This window comes from Streptopelia decaocto (assembly GCF_964273445.1).
Source record: "Streptopelia decaocto genome assembly, chromosome: Z".
Lineage (NCBI taxonomy): Eukaryota > Metazoa > Chordata > Aves > Columbiformes > Columbidae > Streptopelia > Streptopelia decaocto.
Window position 1 is genome coordinate 59,623,638 of NC_138657.1, and position 23,709 is coordinate 59,647,346.

Below are 23,709 nucleotides of genomic sequence, written 5' to 3' on the forward strand. Positions count from 1 at the left end.
AGCAATGAACAGCAATATCAGGCCTTTCTTCCTCACATTCAAAATTATTTATAAGCCACTTCTTAAATGGAAATAATGCACAGTCATGATTAGCACTCCTGATAAATAAGTGGCAAAAAAAGCCATTGTGACTTCCAGTCCTTAAAGTATTCTGTAAATTATTGATAACTGTGTGTCATGCATTTCTGGCCCTTTCTAGGTACACTGTTTAGCAACTTTGTATTCTGAGCAGACTTACAGACTGTGCAAATGAGATGTCTCTCTAAGGATAAAGGCACAACTGCTAGTGATAGTTACTTGAGCTTTTGTTACGAGTCCATGTGCTGTAGATGGACACCTTCACTATGGACAAGACTATGTTAATGCAGCTGATCCTGCTGAGCCTGGACATTTGGAGCAGCGAGGGGTGTTACTGTGAACGTTACCCATGGGGGTCATGGTCTGCCTGTTCACAAACCTGCAATTACGGCACACAGACCAGGCACAGGTAGGACCAAACTATCTCACTACTGTGTTTCTATTTATTCCCTGAGAAAACACCACTTCTGGGCAGGTGAAACTGTATCTGAAGCTGCAGTTTCCATTATATTCTGAGGGAAAGAAAAAAAAAAGTAATATCCAAGTGTTTACCAGATGAACAGATTATATTTTAATTGCAAGATTGATAATTACAAAATTATGTATATAGAGCGTTATGGTGCTTCTAAACAAACCTGTATCTGCCAATACACGTAAGCAAGGAGAAAATAGCCAGGTGCTAGGACAGCCTGGACAGCAGCGTGCACGGAGCACCAGCCCCATGAGCAGCCAGGGCTCAGCACCTCCTCGGGGAGCTCTGCCCCGTGCAGGGCAATGCCATGGGAGGGGTGAGCTCCAGCGTGGCAAGCTTATAGCAGGTTCCTCATCCTGTGTTTAAGTTTATTACAATAAATAAACTCAAATAAAGATTCGACAGCATCAAATTAAATATAATTCAGTGGTATAACCCAAAATTGTGAGAAATCCCTTCTTTTCTTCCTGGCTCTTTTCACGGCTATTCTCTGGGACATTTCAAGTTACATGAATCAAACAGAAGTTTCTTGCTCCATAAATTTAAGGGATATTGGGATTTTTTTTTTAAATGAACACTCTGCAACTACCTATTATCTCTCAAGTTTTTTTCATTTGGTTCAAATAATTTTCTTTATCAGCATTCACCTACAGTTACAGAACATCTACAATCTGTCTATGCTTCCTTCCTAGCATAACTTGTTCAATTTTTTAGGCAAATAAGAATGGATGAATATTACAGCCAAAACTTCTGCGACCAGCTGTGCACAAAGCAGGAATTACGTGTATGTAACCAGCAAACATGTCCTATCAACTGTCAGCTTGGAGACTTTGGCCCTTGGTCAGAATGTGACCCATGCGTTAAAAAACAAGTAGGTAGAAAATGTATTATATGGATTAAATGCAAGAAATTCTGCTTAAGAGATTTCTTTGTTTCAGGTATTCAGTTTCATGACAATCGATCTGCCAAATGACAATTTAAGTTAGCAAGGGAAATTGGTTATGCATGATAACAGTAGAAGATGGAGAGAACAAGTTAAAACAGCAGATCAAAACAGAAAGGGGTGATTTTGTAGCATAAATCCATTTATGAGGACCTCAAAAGTCCCATTGTCACAATTAAATATGAGTTTTCCTGAAAAAGATGAATTAAGCTGTAGAGTTTACATGTCTGTTTAAGGAGGAAATAGTCACAGAATCTTTAGCTTATCTATAGCTTTCTGTATGTTCTAAAGACAAGAAAAATAGGATCAAATAATCTGTTAAAAAGAGTTAACTAGCAAATCCTAACTAGCACTGGCTAGAAATATTCAGGTTATATCTTACACTGATGGTCAGGATCAGTTTGAAATTGCCATTAAGAAATCCAGAGTACCATTCACACAACCTTTATAGCCTGCAAAAACATCAGGTGGATGTGCTTAATATCTGCGGAAAAAAAGCCCCAGGATGTTGGTTTTTCCTCTTGGGCTTGTCTGTTGACTGATGGTAGACTTGGGGGTGAGATGGCAGAGATGGAAGAAGTGAAAGGGCTAGTTCAAGTAAATTTGCCCTAAAGACTCCAAGCCCTGCCAAATGTAATGTTGTAGGGAGTGGAGGGGAGAACAGATTAATTGGGGTAGTTATGTGGCTGGTGGGTCTGAGCTTTGAGTCTGACCATGATAGCAGCTCTGATTTTCTGTGCAGACACAGCCTACAGCTCTCCTCTGAATGTTCTGCTCAGCTTCAGAAATCCATGCCTGAAAGCTAATCTTAGAAAATGTGTTAGATATCATAAGTACAACTTTACATACATATATAACTTTCTGATGCAAATTCAGGATGGCAAAGCTGGGCATGACATGTGAACCATCCTGCGACTGGGATAGAGAGTATGAGAGCAGAGCAGGGACAAACTCTGAAAGAGTGGGAGACAGTCAACAAACTGCAAGAGCTGAAAGGGGGCATTGCTCTCAATTAAACTGATTTTTATTTTTTGTAATCAATATTCTCTTAAATGGCTGAGTTTCTTACCCACATATATAGAAGCATTGTTCACTTTTATTAACTTTAAATATTGATGCAACATATTTGCTGCTTCAAGCAAAAGGTGCTTTTGTGGACTGTGATCCATTTTTTCCTCCAAGCTATAAAGATCACTGCTTGTGACCTTTATAAATTTGAACAGCCATCAGAATGGAGGACGTGACTTGCAAGGTAAGTTTGAAGACTAGTGCAAGCAAGCTTGCAGTGAGGGGGAGGGAGGAAGAGGTGAAAGCTCACACAAATAATGTAGTGAGTGTTATGGATCCCAAATCCAAGTACAAGGAAGGGTTATCTTGAGTTCAAAAGCTTTTGGATGTTCTGATGTGACTCTTCACACTCTCCCTCCACAGTGACTTGGTTACTGATTTTTACTAGACATTCTCCTGCATTGTTTGACTCCAAGGTCTGTCTATAGGAAGGGAAATAACAGAAATAACAGAAATTGTGCTTATACTGTGGGGACAGAGAAGGAACATTTCAGTCACATGCAGGCAGGTCTCACCAGCAGACCCTTGAAGGGGAGTGGAAAACGTATCTGAAGTGATTTGTCTAGCAGGCTTCAGCTTTGTTATGCTGTGTGGAGGGTACTGACTTGGGAAAAAAAAACCCAGTGAGCTGCAGATATTGCTTCCAGATCTTCTTGAGTAACAGAAACTTTTAGAAAAACATTTTTGTCCTGTCCAGTCATCCAGTGCTCCTCAGACAAGATGCCCCTTGCATGGGAAACAAACAAGCTGGTTTAGGGTGGGAGTACATGCCACTGAGAGAGCTTTTCTATTCCAACAGAGGTGACAAAGAACAGGAAATTCTCCATAATCTTGTTCACACACCAGTTCTTACTGTACATTTAAAACTGAAGATCCACAGACTGAACTTTTGATTCCTCCTGTGGTGTAGCCCAGGTTGTCAAATATTTAATCATGTATGTTCTGTCAGGGCTATTGAGGCTCTTGGATTTCAGTTACCTGTCTGTGCTACCTGGGTTGATGGCATGGTAGGATGCAACAACAAAAATAACAGACTATTTCCTTCGGGGCTCTGGTTTTGGTAAAGCTTCAGCAGCACTAAGGCACATGACTCTGACTTGGGAGGCACTTAGCTACAAAAACAGATCACACAAACAACCCTGGTTTTACCTCCTCTGCCTTTCAGTTTCGTGTCCGGACACTCTTGCGACCATCCCAGTTTGGGGGTCAGGCCTGTACTGAGCCTCTGGTGGATTCCCGTCCATGCTTCCCAACCAAGCTCTGCAACATAGTGGAAGTTGATTGCAAGAATAAATTTCAGTGTGAAACTGGTAATGATAATCTTCATTGCATGACTGATGCATTATTAGATAGTCAAAAGATTAGGCACTGAGACAAAACAAAAGATCCAAATGATCCAGATCTTGCATATTCCATGCACAAATTCCATGGAAAAGTCTGCTTAAAGACTTCATATGTATTAGTACCAGCTTATGTTTATGGTTTCTTCTGTAACTGAAAGCAATTCAAGTGCAATCTCTAGCCTGAGATGACCATGATAGCTAGACAGTAGCACTGTTCAAATAATGTTTCTTTGCACAGATTTTTCATGTATAAACATATCCATAGAATTTATCTGAATATGAACTTGCACTGTTTTTATTAAATTTGTGGGTATTTCTTGTTTGCTTCAGTTTAAATATACCTGATTAGCCTCAAAATAACTTTATCCACATATCTTTTTGTTAAACCTTGAATTAAGCCTTCAGAAATTCAAAGCAAGGCAAAACTGGCAAAACTGAAACAAGCATTTCTTATTGTAAAATTGAAGGCGTTATGCTGCCTTGCTGATAATTCCTACAGAAATTTCACACCTTTACCAGGGAAAAAGACTGCCCTTTTCTGCATTCAGATGTGATGAATCTTTGCATAATGTTTCTTGATGCTGCTTTTTCTCTGGTCTAGGTCGCTGTATTGCAAAAAAATTGGAATGTAATGGAGAAAATGACTGTGGGGACAATTCTGATGAAAGAAATTGTGGGAAGAAAAGGACCATTTGTAACAGAAAGTATGAGAGCCTCCCAGGTGTGCAGTTAATAGCCAGTGGGTAAGCCAGTTTTGCTTATTTTTCATAAACTTGAGATGGTTGTCTCACAAATTGACACAAACAAAATAATCCCTAATTGGCATGTGACAGTGTCCCATTAAAACATACAATCTCTCAAATTGCTGGGCTGAGGCCAACTGTATGAGGTTTGACAAGGTCAAGTGCTGGGTCACAACAACCCCAGGCAGCGCTACATGCTTGGGGAAGAGTGTCTGGAAAGCTGCCTGGCAGAGAGGGATCTGGGGGTGTTGAATGGCAGTGGCTGAACATGAGCCAGCAGTGTGCCCAGGTGGCCAAAAAGGCCAACAGCATCCTGGCTTGTATCAGGAATAGTGTGGCCATCAGGACTACAGAAGAGATGGTGCCACTGTACTTGGTGCTGGTGAGGCCCCACCTGGAATCTTGTGTTTGATTTTGGGCCCCTCATTACAGGAAAGACATAGAAGTGCTGGATATAGTTCAGAGAAGGGCAATGAAGCTGTTGAAGGGTCTGGAGCACAACTCTAATGAGGAGTAGCCAAGGGAACTGGGGCTGTTCAGCCTGGAGAAAAGGAGGCTGGGGTGAGATCTTATCACTGTCTACAACTACCTGAAAGGAGATTATAGCATAGAGGGTGTTGGTCTCTTCTCACAAGTAGTAAGTGACAGAACAAGATGAAATGTCCTCAAGTTGCACCAGAGGAGGTTTAGTTTGGATATTAGGAAATACTTCCTCATGGAAAGAGTTGTGAAGCAGTGGAACAGGCTGCTCAGGGAAGTGGTGGAGTCACCATGTCTGGAGATGTTTAAAAGACATATAGATGAGGTTCTTACGGACATGGTTTAGTGCTAGAGTGAGGTTATGGTTTAACCGGATGATCTTAAGGGTATCTTCCAACCAAAATGATTCTATGATTCTATGAAATCAAAATTAACAACAAATTATAAAAATGCACCTAAACCCTCAGGCTAGGACTTACCCACTGTGATAAATCTCACACGATACCAACCATAATGTTTTCCAGACTACCAAATTGTGCAATGTAAAACCTAAACATGGGATGCCTGTTCCATGTGGTCTTGCATTTTTGAACTGAATTTTGAACTCAGTGCACTGTGGTAACATCACTTATGGTAGAAATGGAGAACTGCTTGTCCATTTTCCTTGGCCATTTTTAGGTGTTTCTCTGCTTAAGAGTTACAGTCTCATGCAACATTGGGGTTTTGTAGAGGGTTAGGCACTGCTGGAAAGTAGGAAACAGGTTTGTTACTACAGTATTTTCAGTTTGATTCAGTGTGAATGAGAAGTTCTGGTAGAGGAACTTCTTTCAAAGCAGTAACATATCCCAGATGTTCATACCATTTCCTTCAACCCTACAAAATCTTCAAGGCAGCTATGTATCACTAAATGTTTCAAGTCTATGTGTCTTTCTGTGATTGTTTAATCTCTGCAAATATTTTTTTCTTAGATTTCACATTCTGGCAGGAGAGAGCCGAGGGGAAGTCCTTGGCAACTCATTCAATGGAGGACAATGCACAACAGTAAAGCGCAACGACACAAGGAAATCGTATCGTGTTCCTGCAAACCTGGAGGCTGTCAGCTTTCAGGTACTCTGAAGCAGCAACTCTAGTTGAAAAACCCTTGCTGTAATCACAATCAAGTTATGTGCTCAAGTTTTAGGTAGTAATGTGTGTTTTAGGACAAGATTTCCCAACCTGGTGAGGCCCGAACGGGTGACATGTGGAAATGGGATATATTCATCATTTGAGTGGCTCTACTCACACTGTTCCCGTCTGTGTTCAGTTGCTGCATGTCAGAGTCAATATGATGGACTGGTGCTTCTCTCCAGCTTCCTCATGGTCGTGGCCATTTCTTTGTTCTTACTTCGTACCAAGGGCCTTGCTCTTAAGCCTGACATACTCTGGCCAGGGGTTTGTTCAAGTCCAAAGCTCATTTCAGTATCAGTGCTGTATCTTCACAGCACCAAGAGCTGCCCTAACTCCAGCTTCCCTCTAGTCATCTGTAGCCTCGGGACATAATTCCACCCCGAGCCATTTTAGTCCCTCAGTCCTGCCGGTTCCTGTCCAGCCCTCCGATGAGCAGCAAAGAGAGGAGGGAGGCGTTGAGTCTAGGAGGCAGGAGAACAAGAAGTACATAGTCTATGGAGGAGTCTTGCAGGACAGGCCAAGGACAAAATGTACCAGGCTTGTGTCTTATAAAAAATCTGGGAATCACTGATTTTTTTAGACCTGATATTTTAGACTTTTAGACACTGATATTTAGAAAAATACTTTTAATGCCATGTTTGGGGCACAACATTTGGTTGTCCACATACCAGCAGTCTCTGTCTGAAGCCAATAGATACTGTATTGGGAAGGAAGGAATACAGGGTGTAAAAATAGCTCAACTAATAGATGAAATCTGAACTGACAATTTTTGCCACAAGTGCTGTGAGTTTTTAGCATTACTTTAACAGGAGCAACTGAACAAAGGACACCCTAATATGTTCCATGGAAACTGTAACTGAATTGGCCATGACATATAGGTTTCATTAATAATGATGAAAAATTACTGTATGCGGAAATACTCAATGGGGAACAAAAAAGCCTTGATTTATCCAGGTCACTTTAAAGTTGCGTAGTTTACTAATTTACTGATGTCTATTTGCATAACTGTTAAGGGTTTGTGAATGTCACCTTTGAGAGTGCATCTGTATATTTTAAGATATACTGCAGCCTTTGCTATAGAAGGGTCACTGGATCAGGCTTTCTCCTTGGAACACCAGTGTTCTTTCATGCAAAAGCATGTGACTTCTTGGAGAATGAAAGTGGACTGGGGGAATGGACCGCCTTACCTCCCAAGGTCCTTAGTGGCCCTATTAAACAAGTCTAGAGAGGAGGAAAAATTGAATCTTTCAAACACCCACAGGGTTTTGCCCAAGATTTGGGAAATCAGTCATTTCTGAGCTGATGCTAAAATTGTCTTGGTGTTTTACACAACAGCATCACTGAGGTTTACTGACTTGATCAGACAGGGTTGTTCCCAGTTTCTTTCCACCTACCCTTAGTCCTTCATGCAGTACGGCTGCTCACACTGCAAATGTATTCTAAGACTCCCCTCTGGAAACCAGTTCATTCCTCTAGCTGGGAATTAAGGAGACATCAAGCTCTTTGCTTTGTATGATATAGAAGCCATGGGACTGGCACTTAGTCATAGAGTGAACATAGCATTAAGGTCTAAAAGACTTCGAAAAGTTGAGTTGAAACATTTGTTGAAATTATTCTTGAGCTTTGGGGCATGGAGTTGGGGAATTTTAGAAGAAAGTGTTGTGTGCTTGTTTTTTGTTTGCTTATGGGGTTTGTTTGTTTGGGTTTATTTGTTGGTTGTTTTGGTTTGGTTGGTTTGTTTGTTGTTTTTGGTGGTTTTTGTTTGTTTGTTCATTTTGGTTTTTGTTTTCTTCCCTTGTATAAATACCTATTAGTAAGTCTGCTTCTTATCTTGTATTCTTCTTATCTGTTAACCTTTCTTGGCCTCATCTTTTGTGCTAAGGACATTTTTTTAGCTTACTGACATATCTCAAATAATAAGGCATGCTTCTGCCTCAAAAATATCAAGAATTCATTGATTAATAGGTTTCTGTTCCAGATTATTATTTGGGCAAATGCATTTTGCTTTACTGAATCTCCAGGTAATAGATGAAGAGGATGATGTAACATCAGATTTCTACAATGATTTAACTCCCCTCAGTGATAGTGCTCATGGAAGTAGTTCATCCACTCATAGTGGTAGAAGATCTTCTGGTATCCCGTTTTTGTTTTCAAGAAAGACACGGGTTAAAGTCACATCATCTTCCTCCTTCAAGAAAGCCATTGAAGCCTCATATGAAAAGGTGATTGAATCTTGACTTCAATTTCTTCCTTTCATTCAATTTACATCTGCTCATTTCAGAACTGAGTTACCAAAGGCTACTTTCTTTATCAAGGCATTGAAATTACACTTCTTTTCAAAAAACACTAGAACTACCCATAAAAAAAGTTTCTACTCTGATACTACATACAGGACATTCCTGGTTGTAATATGCCTTCTGTAGCACCACATGCTTTTCTATTTTTAATACGGAAATCATAGCCTTATTCCACTTTAAAAAGCAGTCCAGTTCAGCTTGTGTTTGGCTGATTTTTGCCAATGAAGTAGTTTGTATAACAAAACTGAACTTGACTACTCATGCCTGATTTAGACCAGGATTTATTTGGGAATAATTATCCCTGATCCACTAATATTTCATATTAATACCTGGTACTGAGGGGTTAAGCTTGCTACCAACACCAGGATTCACACTACGAATAAACACATGCCCAGAAATGACTGGAGACTTTAGAATCCAGTTTTCAGTGTGTGCTTTATGGATTTAACATAGAAATCACTGGGTTTGACAACTGTAAGGTAGACTGCTAATAATAAAAGCACTTAGATTACTTTTGCTAGCAGAAAATGCAAATGTGAGATGTATGTCAAGAATAAATTTATTTTTAGCTTTTTATCCAACTAAGGTTTTAGAATCAGTATTTCCTGAAATAGCCTGTAATTTTATGGGTCATAATGCAATGTTAGTTGGCACAGCTGAAAATTGTGGATCAAAAGTTAAACCACCTGAAAATCCTGAAAATTATGTTACGACAGGGTATTTTGGGAGCTGAGTACAATCTAGAAATCATTACATACCCTATTTCTTCCATTCTTATTCTCACTGCAGCAGAAAGCTGAGTATTCTTAGCTTATTTTAAAATGTGTGAGTAAGAGCACTGAAATGATCAGTGCTGTGCAGAGCAGAGAGCTGAGGTCCATCTCATGTGTTACGTTGCTCAGTCCTGGCTGGGAGAACTCCCTGTCTAGAGGCATCCTTATGAGTTGTAAGCCAAGTGAGCCTGGAGACAGAAGTGGAGTAGAGTCAACCTATACAGCAAAATTCAGCAGAACTGGTGTATAAATCAGTTATAGATTGTTTTATAATGACTCTTTTCTGTGTGCAGGTTGGTCATTTGCTCCAGTTTCCTGCCCCTCCTTTTGCTCTTGATCTTTTTGCTTTGACCTGGTGTCATCAGTTCCCCTTGTCATTTTGTAACTCCTTCCTTTCAGTGTTTCTATTTATCTATTTTTCTCCCTTCTATTTAGTTATATTCCCACATAAACCACTTTGAGCCTTGCAAAAAAAAAAAAAAAAAAAAAAAAAGCTATTTCAAAAACTTTTTTTTTTTCTGAATGTAGGAGGTGTTTTCATTTTATGACCTTTCTCTTTGCTTTTTTTTTCTCTCACATTAACAGCCTGACACTTGAACCCAATGAGATCTTTATCCCTGTGGTGTAGTTTCACTTTTAGCAGACAGATAAAGTATGATATTTCATAGGAGTTAGTATCTAAAATACACACTCATTAGGTTATTTGCAAATGGTCCATGAATTGTTATAAGCTGAAGACTTTCCTCTGAACATTTTAGTTGTCTTATCAATTGTTGATATATTTGCTATGGCAGAAATATTTTTACTTTCTGTTTTGTAGGTGCTCAGGAAGTCCTAATTTTTGTTGGAATGCTTTATACTCCCACAGTGTAATAGAGTAATGAGCATTGTCCTCACAAACTGCACAGGGCTCTTGGAAAGCAGCATGATGTGCACAATAAATGAGTTCTTGCAGTACTCTTGGTCCCTCTACTTTCTGCAAGTAACTACCCGTGAGGGTGCTAAGAGTCACCTTTTTTTTATTTCTAGAATTCCAACTTTATTAGAGTCCATAAAGTCATTTCTGTTGCAAACTTCACACTGAAACAGTCAGATCTGCAGCTCTCAGACGTCTTTCTGAAAGCACTTAACCACCTGCCCCTGGAGTACAACTACATTTTATACAGCAGAATATTTGACGACTTTGGCACTCATTACTACACCTCTGGGAAGATGGGTGGTTCCTATGACATTCTTTACCAGTACAGCTCTGAGGAATTGAAGAACTCGGGTATGTAAGCTTTAGCAAGAAAATATGATCTGTTTACCAGCTTTTCTTCTCACTGTTTTTATTTTCAGGCTTTACACCACAAAGTAAGTTCTCCAACTAACAGAAAAATATCCTTTAGACTTGCATAGACCCAAAAATTACTCACACCACCTAAATATAGAACAAGAATAAATTTTTGCTCAACGTAGTCTTAATTTGAAAAGTTAGAGAGGCTCCTCACTTGGTAAACGTTATTGTGTTTAAGAAAACCTCTTAAGACCTTCATATCAAAAGTGGGTGTCATCAAGAAAAGGTGTCCCAGCACACCGTGGGAGTGAAGTTTGAGAGGCTTAACTGGGACACAGTCATTAAATTTGTTGGCATTGGTTAGAAATCACTCTAAAATTAATGCCCTGACCGCCCAATTGTTGAAATGAAAAGGCAATACTACAAAAGTGGAAATCTAAGGTTATAAGCTGTGATCCTTAATGTCACTGTGGGAACTTGCATGGGTATGGGAGCTAAGGGCATGACTCAGTCCTATGGTCTTTGTACCTGGGGAAGCAGGGGAAGCAGTAGTGGGTGAGGAGTATAAGTGTGGTGTGGAGGTCAGAAAGGAACCAGTGAGCAGGGAGACAGACCTGCGATGGATCACCTTGATGTGGGAGCCTGGGGGTGCGGTTCCATCAGGTAACATGGTTATGGTGATGAGGCTGCTGCTCTGCGGTATTTCTAGGTCTGGCAGTGGATGAATCAACAGAATGTGTCCGAACAGAAACAACAAGGCGTGTGCTCTTCCGGAAGAAAAAGAAAGTCAGTACCAGATGCACCACAAACAGGATGACTGTGAAGCATGGAGGTGACCATAATGAGAATAGGGCCCCTGTCCTGTTACTTACCCTGGGAGATAATATTCTCTTCAGCCAGGTTCCCTAGGTGACCTCCCAGCTTTGTTGAACTACAGATGCTCTTCCACCACTGTCAGAGAAACCAGTCTCTGAAACAACCACTGGAAACACCCTTTTATTTGCAAAAGAGATTATGATGTAGGAGTGTTCTTCCTCTGCTCTGGAGCACCATCATTAGGAATCTCATGGCATTGGTTCTTGCAGTCTGTTATGGATCTGACAAGTACTCCCCACGGCCCTGGGTCCAGGGCCAGGCATGCTGAACTGGCAAATGGGCACAACTAGAAGCGTGTGATCATGGCTGAGTCCCTGATCCTCTTTAAGTGTTGCTCAAGACTCATTGAGAGATTTGGGCAGCGGTAACCAGACCTTCCCCTCCCATCTTCCTCATGCCAAGCAGGCATCTAGGTGCAGGAGACAAGGATGCTTCTGGCATCAGGCAACGCCAGAAATGTGTCTGAGGAACTGCAGAATGTTGGTGCAGTTTCTGCAAGAATGGCAAGAGTCATGTTCTGCATCACTAAAACCAGGGATTCTATCACCTCCATGGTTTTGTCCTCATTTTATGATTAATTACCATTACTCAGGTGTTTACAGCTGGGACTAAATATTCTTCCTTGCAGTGTGTTCTTCTAGTGGAGCCTCTGTATCCCCTGCATTTTCCACAGATGTCTTGTGTAGTTCTGAATATCTCCATGATTGAGGTCTCAGACACTTTCATTTGGAAGATTATGACTGGCTGCTGTCATTGGAGGGATTGTTTTTCTGAGCTTAGAGTTCATTCTTCCACGGGTACCTTAAATAAATTGATCTTAGTATAGTCTTTTATTTCCTCTTACATCTTTTCTTAGAACTCTGTTGTTATATCCACTGTCTTTGAAGGCCTTTATCTGACAATACTGTGATGAAATTCCCTTTCAGGTTCCATTTTGGAGTCAGCTGAACAGTCAGTCTCCCTGGTAAAAGGTGGCAGGTCAGAGTATGCAGCAGCTCTGGCTTGGGAGAAAAAGGGGGCTTTTCCAGGACACACAGTCTTCACAAACTGGTTGGAGTCAACAAAGGACAACCCTGTAGTAATTGATTTTGAGGTAAGAGAATAACAAGAAAAACACTGAGATAATAAAGCACTCACCACTTAGCAGCTCTTCAGAGAGCTCTGCAGGTATTTTGTCTTTTAAATCAGGGTGATGCTCTCTGTGATAAGGATGTATATACATATGGGCATAATATAAACATACAAAAAATTTATTAGAACTATTTGTTGTACATCTTGCTTTATAAGCCACACCAAGTTTGCATTGACCATGGACAGTGAGAGTAAAATGGAGGAATGTGAGTGAATTACTCCAGCACCACCAGGAGCTCAGGCATGGGCAGGGGTTAGTTACTGTGCAGAAAAGCATTGCATGATGTTGGGAAGACTTTTTTTTCCTTGTGTTTTTTCCCTTGTTAGGCCTACTTTACAAGGTATGGCACAGAGATAATCTGAAACAAAACAGCAGTCCCCTGGTGTCACTGTCCTCTTGTTTGATGCGGCATGTCAGCGCCATTGTCAATGTGCTGAGCTGCCTGGCTCCCCGTATGGCCCAGCAGCTGCTCAGCAGCAGTGGCAAAGCACTGCCGGCAAGCAGCAAAACCCGACTGAATGCAGTATGTAGTGATCTTTTCCCTGCTGCAGCTGCTGAGCTCCTGAAGGCAGGGTAGGGATATTTCACATGGTGAGGACCGGGTGTAAGCAAACCCCACATAATCCATGGCGTCCTTAATTTTTAGACATGGTATCCTATTTGGTTGGTTTTCCACTGGCTCAGTGATCCATAAACTGGGGAAATAAAAGCAATATAAACAGGATAATACAGATGTATAGCACTGTCACGCTCCTTTAAAGCATCCGTAACTTTCAATATGCCTGACTCCAGTGTGATATGTAGGCTCTAGTCCCTTTAAAACCCTGCAGCTGTCCCCAGCAGGACCTGCCGTGTCTAGGTAACTATTGACTGAACTGTCTGCTAGGTGTCACCCATCATGGATTTGGTAAAGAATGTGCCATGTGCCGTGACCAAACGTCATAACCTATGGAGAGCCCTGAGAGAATATGCGGGCACATTTGATCCTTGCCGGTGTGCCCCGTGCCCCAACAATGGCAGACCTGTGCTTTCCGGGACAGAGTGCCTCTGCCTGTGCCAGGCCGGCACCTACGGCAAAAACTGCGAGACGCGAGCTCCGGGTTACAAATCAGGTATCCGGGGTGACACTGTCATGATGGTCCTTCTGGTATCTATTTGTCAAAGATGAATCTGACATATCCTTCCCTTACTAAATCCATAGCACTTCTTACCACATGGTGATGGTCAGAAAGTATAAGAATATATTAAAAGTTAAAAAATAAAACTGAATAGGCATGGCTTAAAAAAAATTGTAAGACTTGGTAAAAGATTCCTTAGCTACATAATTAAGATAATAGAAAATGAACTGTTGAGCAATAAGGGTGAAGTTGAGATCAAAGATAACTGATGCAAAAATTAAGAAACCCATTCCTTAGTTTTCTCTAAAGTCTGTTATGCTTAAGATTAAGTGGATAATGGAGATAAAAATTATTGATTACAATGTGGAAGGAGAGCTCAGTTGTCTTAAGGAGAGGGAACATAATCATAATTCTGAAGAATTTAAAGAATAATTTCATGTAAAAGGGTTTTTGAATGAAATAGGCACTAGCGCCATACCTATGGGAAACAGAAGACACCTACTGTATTGTCTTTTTTATTACATATATTTATATTACAGGACCAAAAGAGGACAGAAGGGAAAGTCACTTAGGCAGATACAGGTCTCATTATCTGATAAAGAAATATTTTGAAAGAAATAAACAACTGAAGATGGGCAGATAGAGATGAATGTAGAATGTGTATTGCATGCAGAAAAAAAAAACAGTGTGCAAATAAAAAATTTTGTATATGCTTCATGGTGGCACAGACAAATACCCCAGAGAGGTTTGCATGAAATGTATATTTGGGGGTTAGACACAGTGTTAGAGTTCAGGTTTATTTAATAATTTATTAAATACTGAGCTCTTTGAAAAGGTTGTCTGCACCCTGAAAACTCAAACATCTGTATGTGCAATAGAAGTAGAAAATGAGCTGCTTCTGAATTTGATTATTACTTGCCATCAAAACTAGAAAGGAAGATATATTTTAAGTTTTCAGGAGGCAGCTGGAATTTGGCTGACTATTTCTTTGGAAACCTTCATATTCCAAAGGCAATCTGTTCTCTTAACAGTAACAATTTTAAAGTCTCTAAAAATGGCTATTACAAATCTACTGCCTCATATATGGCCTTAAGAGATATATTGTGTATTGTACAGATCTACCAATAGATGCAATTTCTTCTATTTCATGCAGTTGCTGTAGATGGCCACTGGGGTTGCTGGTCTGAATGGAGTCCATGTGATGCTTCCTTCAAAACAAGAAGAACCCGTGAGTGTAATAATCCCTCCCCTATGAATGGTGGCAAGCCCTGTGAAGGTGAACGAGAAGAAGAGGAGGACTGTTATGTCTCTGTATTCACAGACAGGTAATAAGATAGTAGACCAAAAGATCTCCATATTCAATGGGGCACAGTTATGGAGCCCTCCAGAGTGGCCTTGTGACTATCAAGGAGAAATAGCAGACAACTCTCTTGTCTGAACTTCTGTGGTGGAGGCTAGGAGAAGGACACATCTAAAAATCCTTGCAGCTTGCTTCAAGTTTGAATTTATTTACTGTTTATTCCTAGAAAATGGCTGATGAATTGCATGCTAAAGTATGCCTATAGATCTCCTATGCTGTTTTGCATGGCTTCTTGACCAAAGCAAAAGAAAACTTGTCTGATTCCATTCACGGGAGTTCACATTTTCCATTTTTTAATATCACATTCTCTTCTCTTAGAGGATTAGTTATGAACTCAGTGTCAGAATTCCACTGAAACTACCAAGCTTTTTATATTCCCGCTTATATCTCATGTACCAGTTTTGCATGGTTTCAACTAAAAATCATAACCCCAACCCAAAACTGACTCAGTTTCTTGCATCTTCAAGAGTTAGGCTTTGTATAGATTCAGTTTTTCTACTCTAACCAAGAGCCAAAACAGGATTTTCATCATCCCTGTTGTAATGACTGGAGAGGGGATTCTGGAGTGGGTAGGAGAGGATTAAAAGCAACGAACTCTGCAGTCTTTTGTTACTCATCCCAGTTAAACACCATGGGCTACAAAGCTTCATACTTACGGAGACCAGCCTCCTTTAGCCATTGCCTGATGGCAACAGGCAGGTTTTGACTATGCTGTCTGAAACCCAAGCAAATGACATGGACCCCTTAGAGACTTCCTCTTTCTGCTGTTCTTTGCCTCTTTTTCCTACTTGACAAAAAATATTTCATGAGTTATGTCGATAGAAATTGTAGCCCTGTATCTATCACTTTTTTAGAGTTCTCACAATCTCCCTCCTACCAACACCTTTAACTTTTCATGTCCATAATAGTTTCTTTAACAGGATAAAGTTTGTTCACCACAGGGTGTGGGGCAGGACACACTTGCAGCATTTCTGTCCAAAGCTCCTGACATTCTGCCAGTGTGATTTGGTGACACCAATGCTTAAGTCACATCCTTACCAGCAATTCTTTACTTTTCAGAGGTGCTTCTTGTATAAACGATGATGAATCCAGGAAAGAAGAGGATGTCTTGGTTGGTGAACCTGAATCTGGATGCTCCAGGCCAGACCCACCAGAAAATGGCTTTATCAGGGTGAGCATGAAAAATGAGTGATACAGAAGAAAAGTGTAGTAGTTGCAGAGCTGGGAAATTTTACAGCTTCTTTGCTACATATACCTGATAGCCAAGCTAGCTACTATGCTAGTGAGCGTGTTGCTGTATATGTGTCATGCTATGGGACTTGAGTCCACCAAAGCCCACCAGCAACTGAAGCAAAGGCAAGGTAAAATCAATTTCAAACAGTGGTCCTTGAATCCTTGTTTTGTAACCATGACATCAGTAAGTGTAGCTAGACAAACATATAATTATGTAGGTGAGTGGATGACTCATAGTTCAGAGTAGGAAAAGTAAGCATTCATTACCTTACATTCTTTTGATAATGTCCAGTCTCATTACCACATATTTGGGTGTGTGGCTTTTTTGTTTCTTTTTTTTGTAGAACGAAAAGAACCAGTATGCTGTAGGGGAAGAAGCCGAAATTGTCTGTGTGAGTGGTCATGTCCTCAGTGGCTATCAATTCCTTCGGTGTCTGCCAGATCAAACCTGGACGCAGCAACCCGTTGAATGTCAAGGTAACTAAAATTGATTTAGCCCAGCAAAAAAACAGAAGTGGAAGAAAAAGACACATGATAGATTTTCATGCAGGTTTTAACAAAAGAATCCATACTGATAACTGCAAAGAAAGCATCTGAAGAAGGTATTTCATGTATTCACACTAGAGATGGCAAAAACCTGCTGAGTCACTGCATCATTCCTCTTTCAATCATAAGCGTTACTATTATGTGCTTTGTGAGATTACTGTAATATTGAATGCTTTAGAAAAACCTCAGGTGCATACCGTGAGGTCCTTCTCTTGTCTAGTTTTAAGTACCTTTAACAGAAGGACTAATTTTTTCTTTCCAGACTTATATAAATACCTTTAAGTTGATGGCAGTAATGCTGAAGAAAGCATTCTTAGAGGAATTTGTCTACTACATTTTTTTTTAATTAAATGGATAATGTGTCTCTAACCACCACCAATTCCCCCAGGCTGCCTTTAAAATCCCCACAATAAATCAATGCCTTGAAGTATTTATAGTCCAACTAAGAATGAAGGATCAGAACTGACTTGGGTTTGCTAACAGGAGGCACTCTGGTAGCTTTCTAGAACTCAGTGTGATTTCATTGACTTAATGTTCTTTTTATCAAACAAATTTACCTGAATATACTCATGAGCTTTCTATTGCCATTAATTTTAATTATTTCATTAATAGCTTAATTTGCAGAAGAAAAAGCAAAATATGCTGTTAATGCCATTCTTATTATTTTTAAACTGTAAAATTAGATTACTCATACTAGCATAGATTAGAAACACATCTTAATTAGTCATTGATTGAAAATTATTTTTAAAGACTATGACAGTGCACCAAAAATTTCTAGACTTAATTATGTTAAATATTTATTCATTTTAAATGTCAGTCAAATATTCAGTGTTATTGAGTGTCTTTATTGCTCTTCAGCTGAAGCATTGTGACATGCTGTAAATATCCACACACCATAAAAACAACAAGAATGATTATTTTTTCTTGTTTATTACAGCCTCAGTATGCCTCAGGCCACCAACATTTGACAGTGTCACAGTTTCTCCATTTAAGCAACAGTACAACATTGGTGAAACTGTGAAGCTGAGCTGCAGAGCTGGGTTTATAGTCACTGGTCAAACACAGTATACCTGTGGGAAAGACCTGTCCTGGACACCTCCTATTTTGAGATCTATTACATGTGAAAAAGGTCAGTATGCCTGCAGATAACTTTACTGTTTCTATGCTGCTGGTAGTTTATTTTAGCTAGCTAGAACTAGGAGGCAGATGACTGGTTTTAAGACATACAGCAACTGTTCATCAGTTTTGGTTTTACTTTGTGCTTACCACAGTGCTGTATAGTTTCAGCCCCAAGCTTGTACATTAAGTTCGGAATTTTTGGGTGCAATGTACTGTAAACGTTAATTATGAGACCTAGCTACTGAAACTGTTTTATTAAAAACAAAACAAACACCAGCTGTATTAACAAGGCTTTATGAAAGTAAAGTAGGAGAATGCATGCTGTTGAAACTTCAGCTTCTCTTCATGATTTTCCAGTGATTTCTGCAAAGACTGATATGGACTTGCGGAATCCCAACCATGGCAGCTTTTGAATAGAGAAATATGAGATTAACAGAAATAAATCTATTTCAGATTTTATGACCCTAATATAAGATATTTCTGTTGACTTTGTTACTATTTAGAATAACTCTCACTCTTATGTTTTAGATGTGCAAACTAAACTTAGAGGTGTTTGCAATCCAGGACAAAAGCAGGTTGGATCTCAGTGTGTTTGTATGTCTCCAGAAGATTGTGGGTAAGTCAAGTACTTTAATTAGAAAAAGAAAAGTTGAAGTTTCTCCACTGATAGATCATTGTGACACAAAACAGAAAGAGTGATAAGAGACAACCGCAGTGGAGGGCTGCCCTCTGTTCACCTACTAGCCAGCTATGCCTCTATATCCAAATTACAACCCTACTTATAGCCTATGAAATAAATGAACAATGACATTAACTACATGGCATGCCATGATGCTCCCTTCTAACCTACATTATCATCTGCCACTGGAGATCCCAAGTCCTCCTTTTCTACTCTTTATTCCTCCAATTTCTGTATTTTCACTATCATCCCCTTGCTATAGTGCGTCATGGTCCTTGTGTTTGAGATTCACCTTTTTCAGATGAACACACCGTGAAATACACATTATGTTTCATTCTCCAGGTCACATAAAAATATGACACAAGATGACCTGCAGAGACCATTAAGCCTTCAAGGGAATAGAGGGTCTGATACCATAAAATCGACAAAGTTACGGACCCTTAAAACCATGTTTTAGAGTTTTAGAAGTAGTATTTCTTTATTCGGTGCTGGGGCTGGACTGGGGGTGTCACTCCATAGGTCTGCCGCTGACAAGTTGGTCATACATGGCTTCCATATTGACAGGAAAATTACATATTCATTGCAATTCTTGACAACCATTAACATATTCCACACCTATTCTAACACAAGACATCTGTTCAAGCAATGTTAAGTAACTTTTGCATGTTTTTCAGTTACTTCTCATTCACCTGTTTTAAAATAATATGTCATAAATCTATGTCAATTTTAAGAATAGGGTGTGACTACTAAGTATAAAGATTCTATGGTTACGAGGTTGGTTAATCTTTAAAGGTTGCTACCTTAATATTCTCCTGAACTATGAGTTCTATTATTCCTTAAAATACAGTCTAATAATTAGAAATACAGGTATCAGGTTATCCTAGATAATTTTTAGTAAATGACTGGCTAGGGTGGAGGTGTGGCGTGGGGCTGGAAATAGGAAAGAAGAGCATAGATTGAATATGGGCTGGGCAGTCATAGGGCTGAGATCAACACACATTCCACCACAGGGCTCCTGTGTGACCACAGGCAAGTCCCTTGGCATGGAATACATCTCATTCATGTTAACACCCAAATAACCAGGTATATTCTTTCTCCTTGGACAGAGAATGTCCAGAGGGGGATAGACATTGTCTAAAGCACATAGGCTAAATCCTCTGACAACTAGAGAGGTTTTATTGACTAAAGTTATAAGCTTAACTCCAGAACACAAAGTGAACTGCATTGCTCCCCCTCTTTGGGAAATGACTAAGCTCCACAAAATGACACTGCTTGGAAACTCTTGCACTTGCTGAGAAAGAACCCACACAGGAACCAAGAGCAATACAAAAAGAAACTACAAGCAGCATGGTTGGGTTTGCCTGCCATTGGTCCCAAACTAACAGTGCCCCAGAGGCAGACTTACACACACAGCTGCAGGACAGCATCAACCCAGACAAACCACCCCTGAGCCTGTGGAAATTTCACACACCTTGTGGAATAACAGCCCCACCTGTTTTCTCATGCAGGCACATGTTCTTCACCTCCTGTCTATTGGACAGGACCAAACCTTCCACATCTCATAGCCCTGGACTGTATCAGGTCCAGGTCCTGCAGCAGCTGGGACAGCCTTAGGTCTTTAGTCATATATCCAGCCTGGCCATGGCTTCGATGTGTTTCATCCAATGTTGGTGGAGAGTTTAGAAGCATGGACTTGCTCCACAGCCTACTAAAATAATTTTTCTTTTTCCTTCTGGGCAGCCACTACTCAGAAGACATCTGTGTGCTAGATGCCGTTTCTGAACAGAATGTGACAAAGCCTAGTTGTCAGTATTCAGCTGAAATGTGTCTTGGAAAGCAGTCATTTCATTTCCTGCATGCTGGTCCTTGCCATGGTGATTCCAACCTAGCCTGGGCTATTGAAAGGGCAAAGCTCTCTACAAATAGCTTGAAGAGAGTGCCCTGTGGCTATGACACCTGCTATGACTGGGAGGAGTGTCCAGGTATGACTTCTGAACAGGGCAATTTATCCAGACCTTTTGATGTAAAAATAAAATGTGCTGACTCTTTCACTGCTCCACGAACAGGATTTACAGGCATTGTGGTCCACCTGAGCAATTTACAATGAGAAGTGTGTGGAATTGTAGTCATTCCCATGTCCTCCTAGCAAGTGTTACACTTAGATAAGTGCCTTTTCCCTTAAGCAAAGGTTGTGTAGCTGTTTCCCTTTAGTAAGGCACAAAAGGAACTTGGAGATTAAGGGAACCTTTTCAGGGAAATTAACATTTGAATCTTCAGTCACAAAAATGTGGTTAGCAATGTCATTGCCGATTCCCACTGAGGCTACTATAACCACTAGTTTGTACTTCAGGAGTTAATTTGGGCCACAGTTTCCATAGCGTATAATTAAATTATTAAATTAAATCATGATACTACTTAAAAAGCAAGACTGGGCTATCAGGCTTAATAGGATTTTAATGGTAAAATTTGCAAATACCTGTATACGGAAACAGTGTTTATTAAGAGTTTTAATGAAGTAGCTAAGCTGGTGAAATCTCTAAGAGGATTATTTTAAATACACTATTGTGCAACCTGGCTATTTGGTGTGTAACTTGGCGATAAGAGCAGTGAGTTTTCCTGTAAATGTCTGGCTGGCTCCGTGCACATCAAGCGTTTGCCAAAAAAAGTCTGAGTGACAGCCATGCTCATTGCTTCACTTGCTTCCAGAGACAAATATGATCTTTATCATAGCTTGTCTACTTTTGATAAATAGAGCAACAACAGTGTGCAGCAGTCCTAAAACCCTGTTTTGAAGATGCAAGATTTCTGCAGCACAGGATTTCAGAGAGGTGGCTGCAAAATTACCACACGAGATATTGTTCCTTGTGGGGCTGAAGCAGAAGGAATGACCAGGTGTGCCCCTTGAGTGACATGCTGTGATGGACCATCTGGGCACCTTGGGTTCCTGGGAAGGTTGCTATAATTTAAAAAAATATTGGGCTTATTTATTCCAGAGCCCCTAAGAAGGCTAAATCTGCTCCCACTGTGGAAGTGGCTTAAACCTGGATCCTGTGCCAGAACCTCAGAGTTATTCTCTCAAAAGCCTACAGAGGAGCCCTGTTCACTGACGGAAAGTGATAGAGAGGGGAGAAAAAAGACATTAAATAAGTTTTCATTGTGGTGCTAAAGAGATTTGAATTGGACTTTCCTCCTCACCATCTCCACAACGGTCCTCTTTCTCATGAGTATGCACAAATATTTAGGAAATAGAAGTTTTGATTTTCCTGGGAATGAGTAGCTGGTATGAACATAGAGGCAGAAGATACTGCAGTACCATGTAAAATCAGCTAAACAGAGGAAAACACATATTTTTCATATGTTTTAAGAAAGGAAAGGCGGAAACTTAGTCTCCTGCCTAGGGAATTTCTGGGAAAGAATATAAAGAGTCAGAATCTGATTAGATCAGAAATGGGTAATGAAATAACTGGCAGGACCGAGCTTTACCACAGGCTAGCAGCAGGTAGCTTATTCATAAAGGAAGCTTTAATGAAATAGGATCTGACACAATATGGACCTTAAGACTCCATTTCATGGCAACATTGTGTGCAAGGATAATTGGGAACAGAAAGTCAACTTAATTTCTTTTTGTTTAGAAGAAAGGTCAGGGAAAGCTAGTGGATAAAAATATTTAGATGCTTAATTTCTACTTCTGTGTGGATCACTGCTGCAAAAACAGATATTTAGAGCTGCTTTTGTCTCTTTTCCTAACATTTTGCCATCTAGTATATGTGCTATAGGCTTCCTGTAATTAATGTTTCATGAACCTCCAATAGTGTTTTTCCCTGTTGGACTCTGAAATGTTGTCAAACTATAAAATATGGTTTTAGTCATGCCATTTGCATATAAAACTCCAACACATTCATTCCCAGAGACACAGACCCAGTGCTCCTGCCTGATGCCTTACCAGTGCTCCAAAGAAGAGGGCCACCTTCACTGCATCCGTATGGAGTCAACAGGGAGGAGGAGGACAGTCAGTCTTTGCGCACTGGCAGCCATGAAGTGTGCTGGCATCAAACTGGAGGTGCTGGAACAGGGGAGCTGCCTGATGTAACCTGTCAGGTCTCCCTGCAGCCACAACCATCATCCCACCTTGCGCAGGCTGAGCCACCCTGGGCAAAACTTGGCTGGTTATGAAAGGACAAGTAGATCAAAAACAAAGGATGAAAAACAAAAATGGACCTCACTTAGCATATTTTGGGGAGAAAGGTGGTAATGGGCTTTTTTTTTTTTGCCTGAAAATTACCTGGGATGTGGGGTATAGGGGCTGCTCTCACTGCTGTTAACCGTGGGTGTGGAGAGGGAGGGAAGGGAGCAGATGGGAACAGAGAAAGAGGAACACTGCCTCTGATCTCCCCTGCTGCTGTATGAGACTTTACCTTTCCTCAGCTGTTTGTTGATCTGTTCCTGCACTTGTGACTGCTGTGCACCCTGCTCGTCTCTCTGGCCGAGTAACGGCTGTGTCATCCAGGCAGGCAGACTTCAGCATCATTGCACATTCCCTTTGACACCTAATGGAGTCATGAAGAAGGCTACCTATCTGGGTACTCACAGTATAAATTCAGGAAGAAATACAAAATGCTGAAACCCATAAATATATGATGATTGAATGAAGTCTTCAAAACCATGAGATTTTAAATCACAGTAATTAAAGGGAATAAATGTTTGCTTTCTGGGTTGGTTTGCTGGTTTTGTGCCTTAGACACTGTTGGGGAATTGTTATGGTTCCCCTTGAGGTGAATTAAACACATTGTGCTTAAATATAAAAGAAAATGTTAATGAGCAGTGCACTGGGCAGAGTCCTACTGTAATACTACATGATTCTACAAGGACTTTGCAAAGTTGCACCACAAGCAGGTTCCCTAAATACACTTGCACCAGCACCAATCCTGAGAAAAGTTGCACAGGGCACCTCAGACAGTGGGCCCATCCACCAGTCCAGCTCTACTGCCCAAAGAGTGCCACTGAGC

The 23,709-nt window shown here is 40.4% G+C and overlaps 1 protein-coding gene across 1 annotated transcript; it reads left to right on the top strand.

The window, feature by feature from the left end:
- Positions 1 to 329: 329 nt before the first annotated feature.
- C6 (complement C6) lies at positions 330 to 23,264 on the top strand (the record flags this gene model as incomplete). The annotated part of the gene is made up of 17 exons (XM_082074840.1): positions 330 to 487; positions 1,265 to 1,421; positions 3,727 to 3,871; positions 4,506 to 4,647; positions 6,096 to 6,234; positions 8,316 to 8,516; positions 10,394 to 10,634; positions 11,350 to 11,472; positions 12,443 to 12,609; positions 13,535 to 13,760; positions 14,920 to 15,091; positions 16,186 to 16,297; positions 16,704 to 16,836; positions 17,843 to 18,034; positions 18,553 to 18,640; positions 20,444 to 20,685; positions 22,612 to 23,264. The coding sequence occupies 17 exons, from the start codon at positions 330 to 332 to the stop codon at positions 22,791 to 22,793; spliced, it is 2,820 nt and encodes a 939-aa protein (XP_081930966.1). The 3' UTR covers positions 22,794 to 23,264.
- Between the last annotated feature and the right edge of the window lie 445 nt (positions 23,265 to 23,709).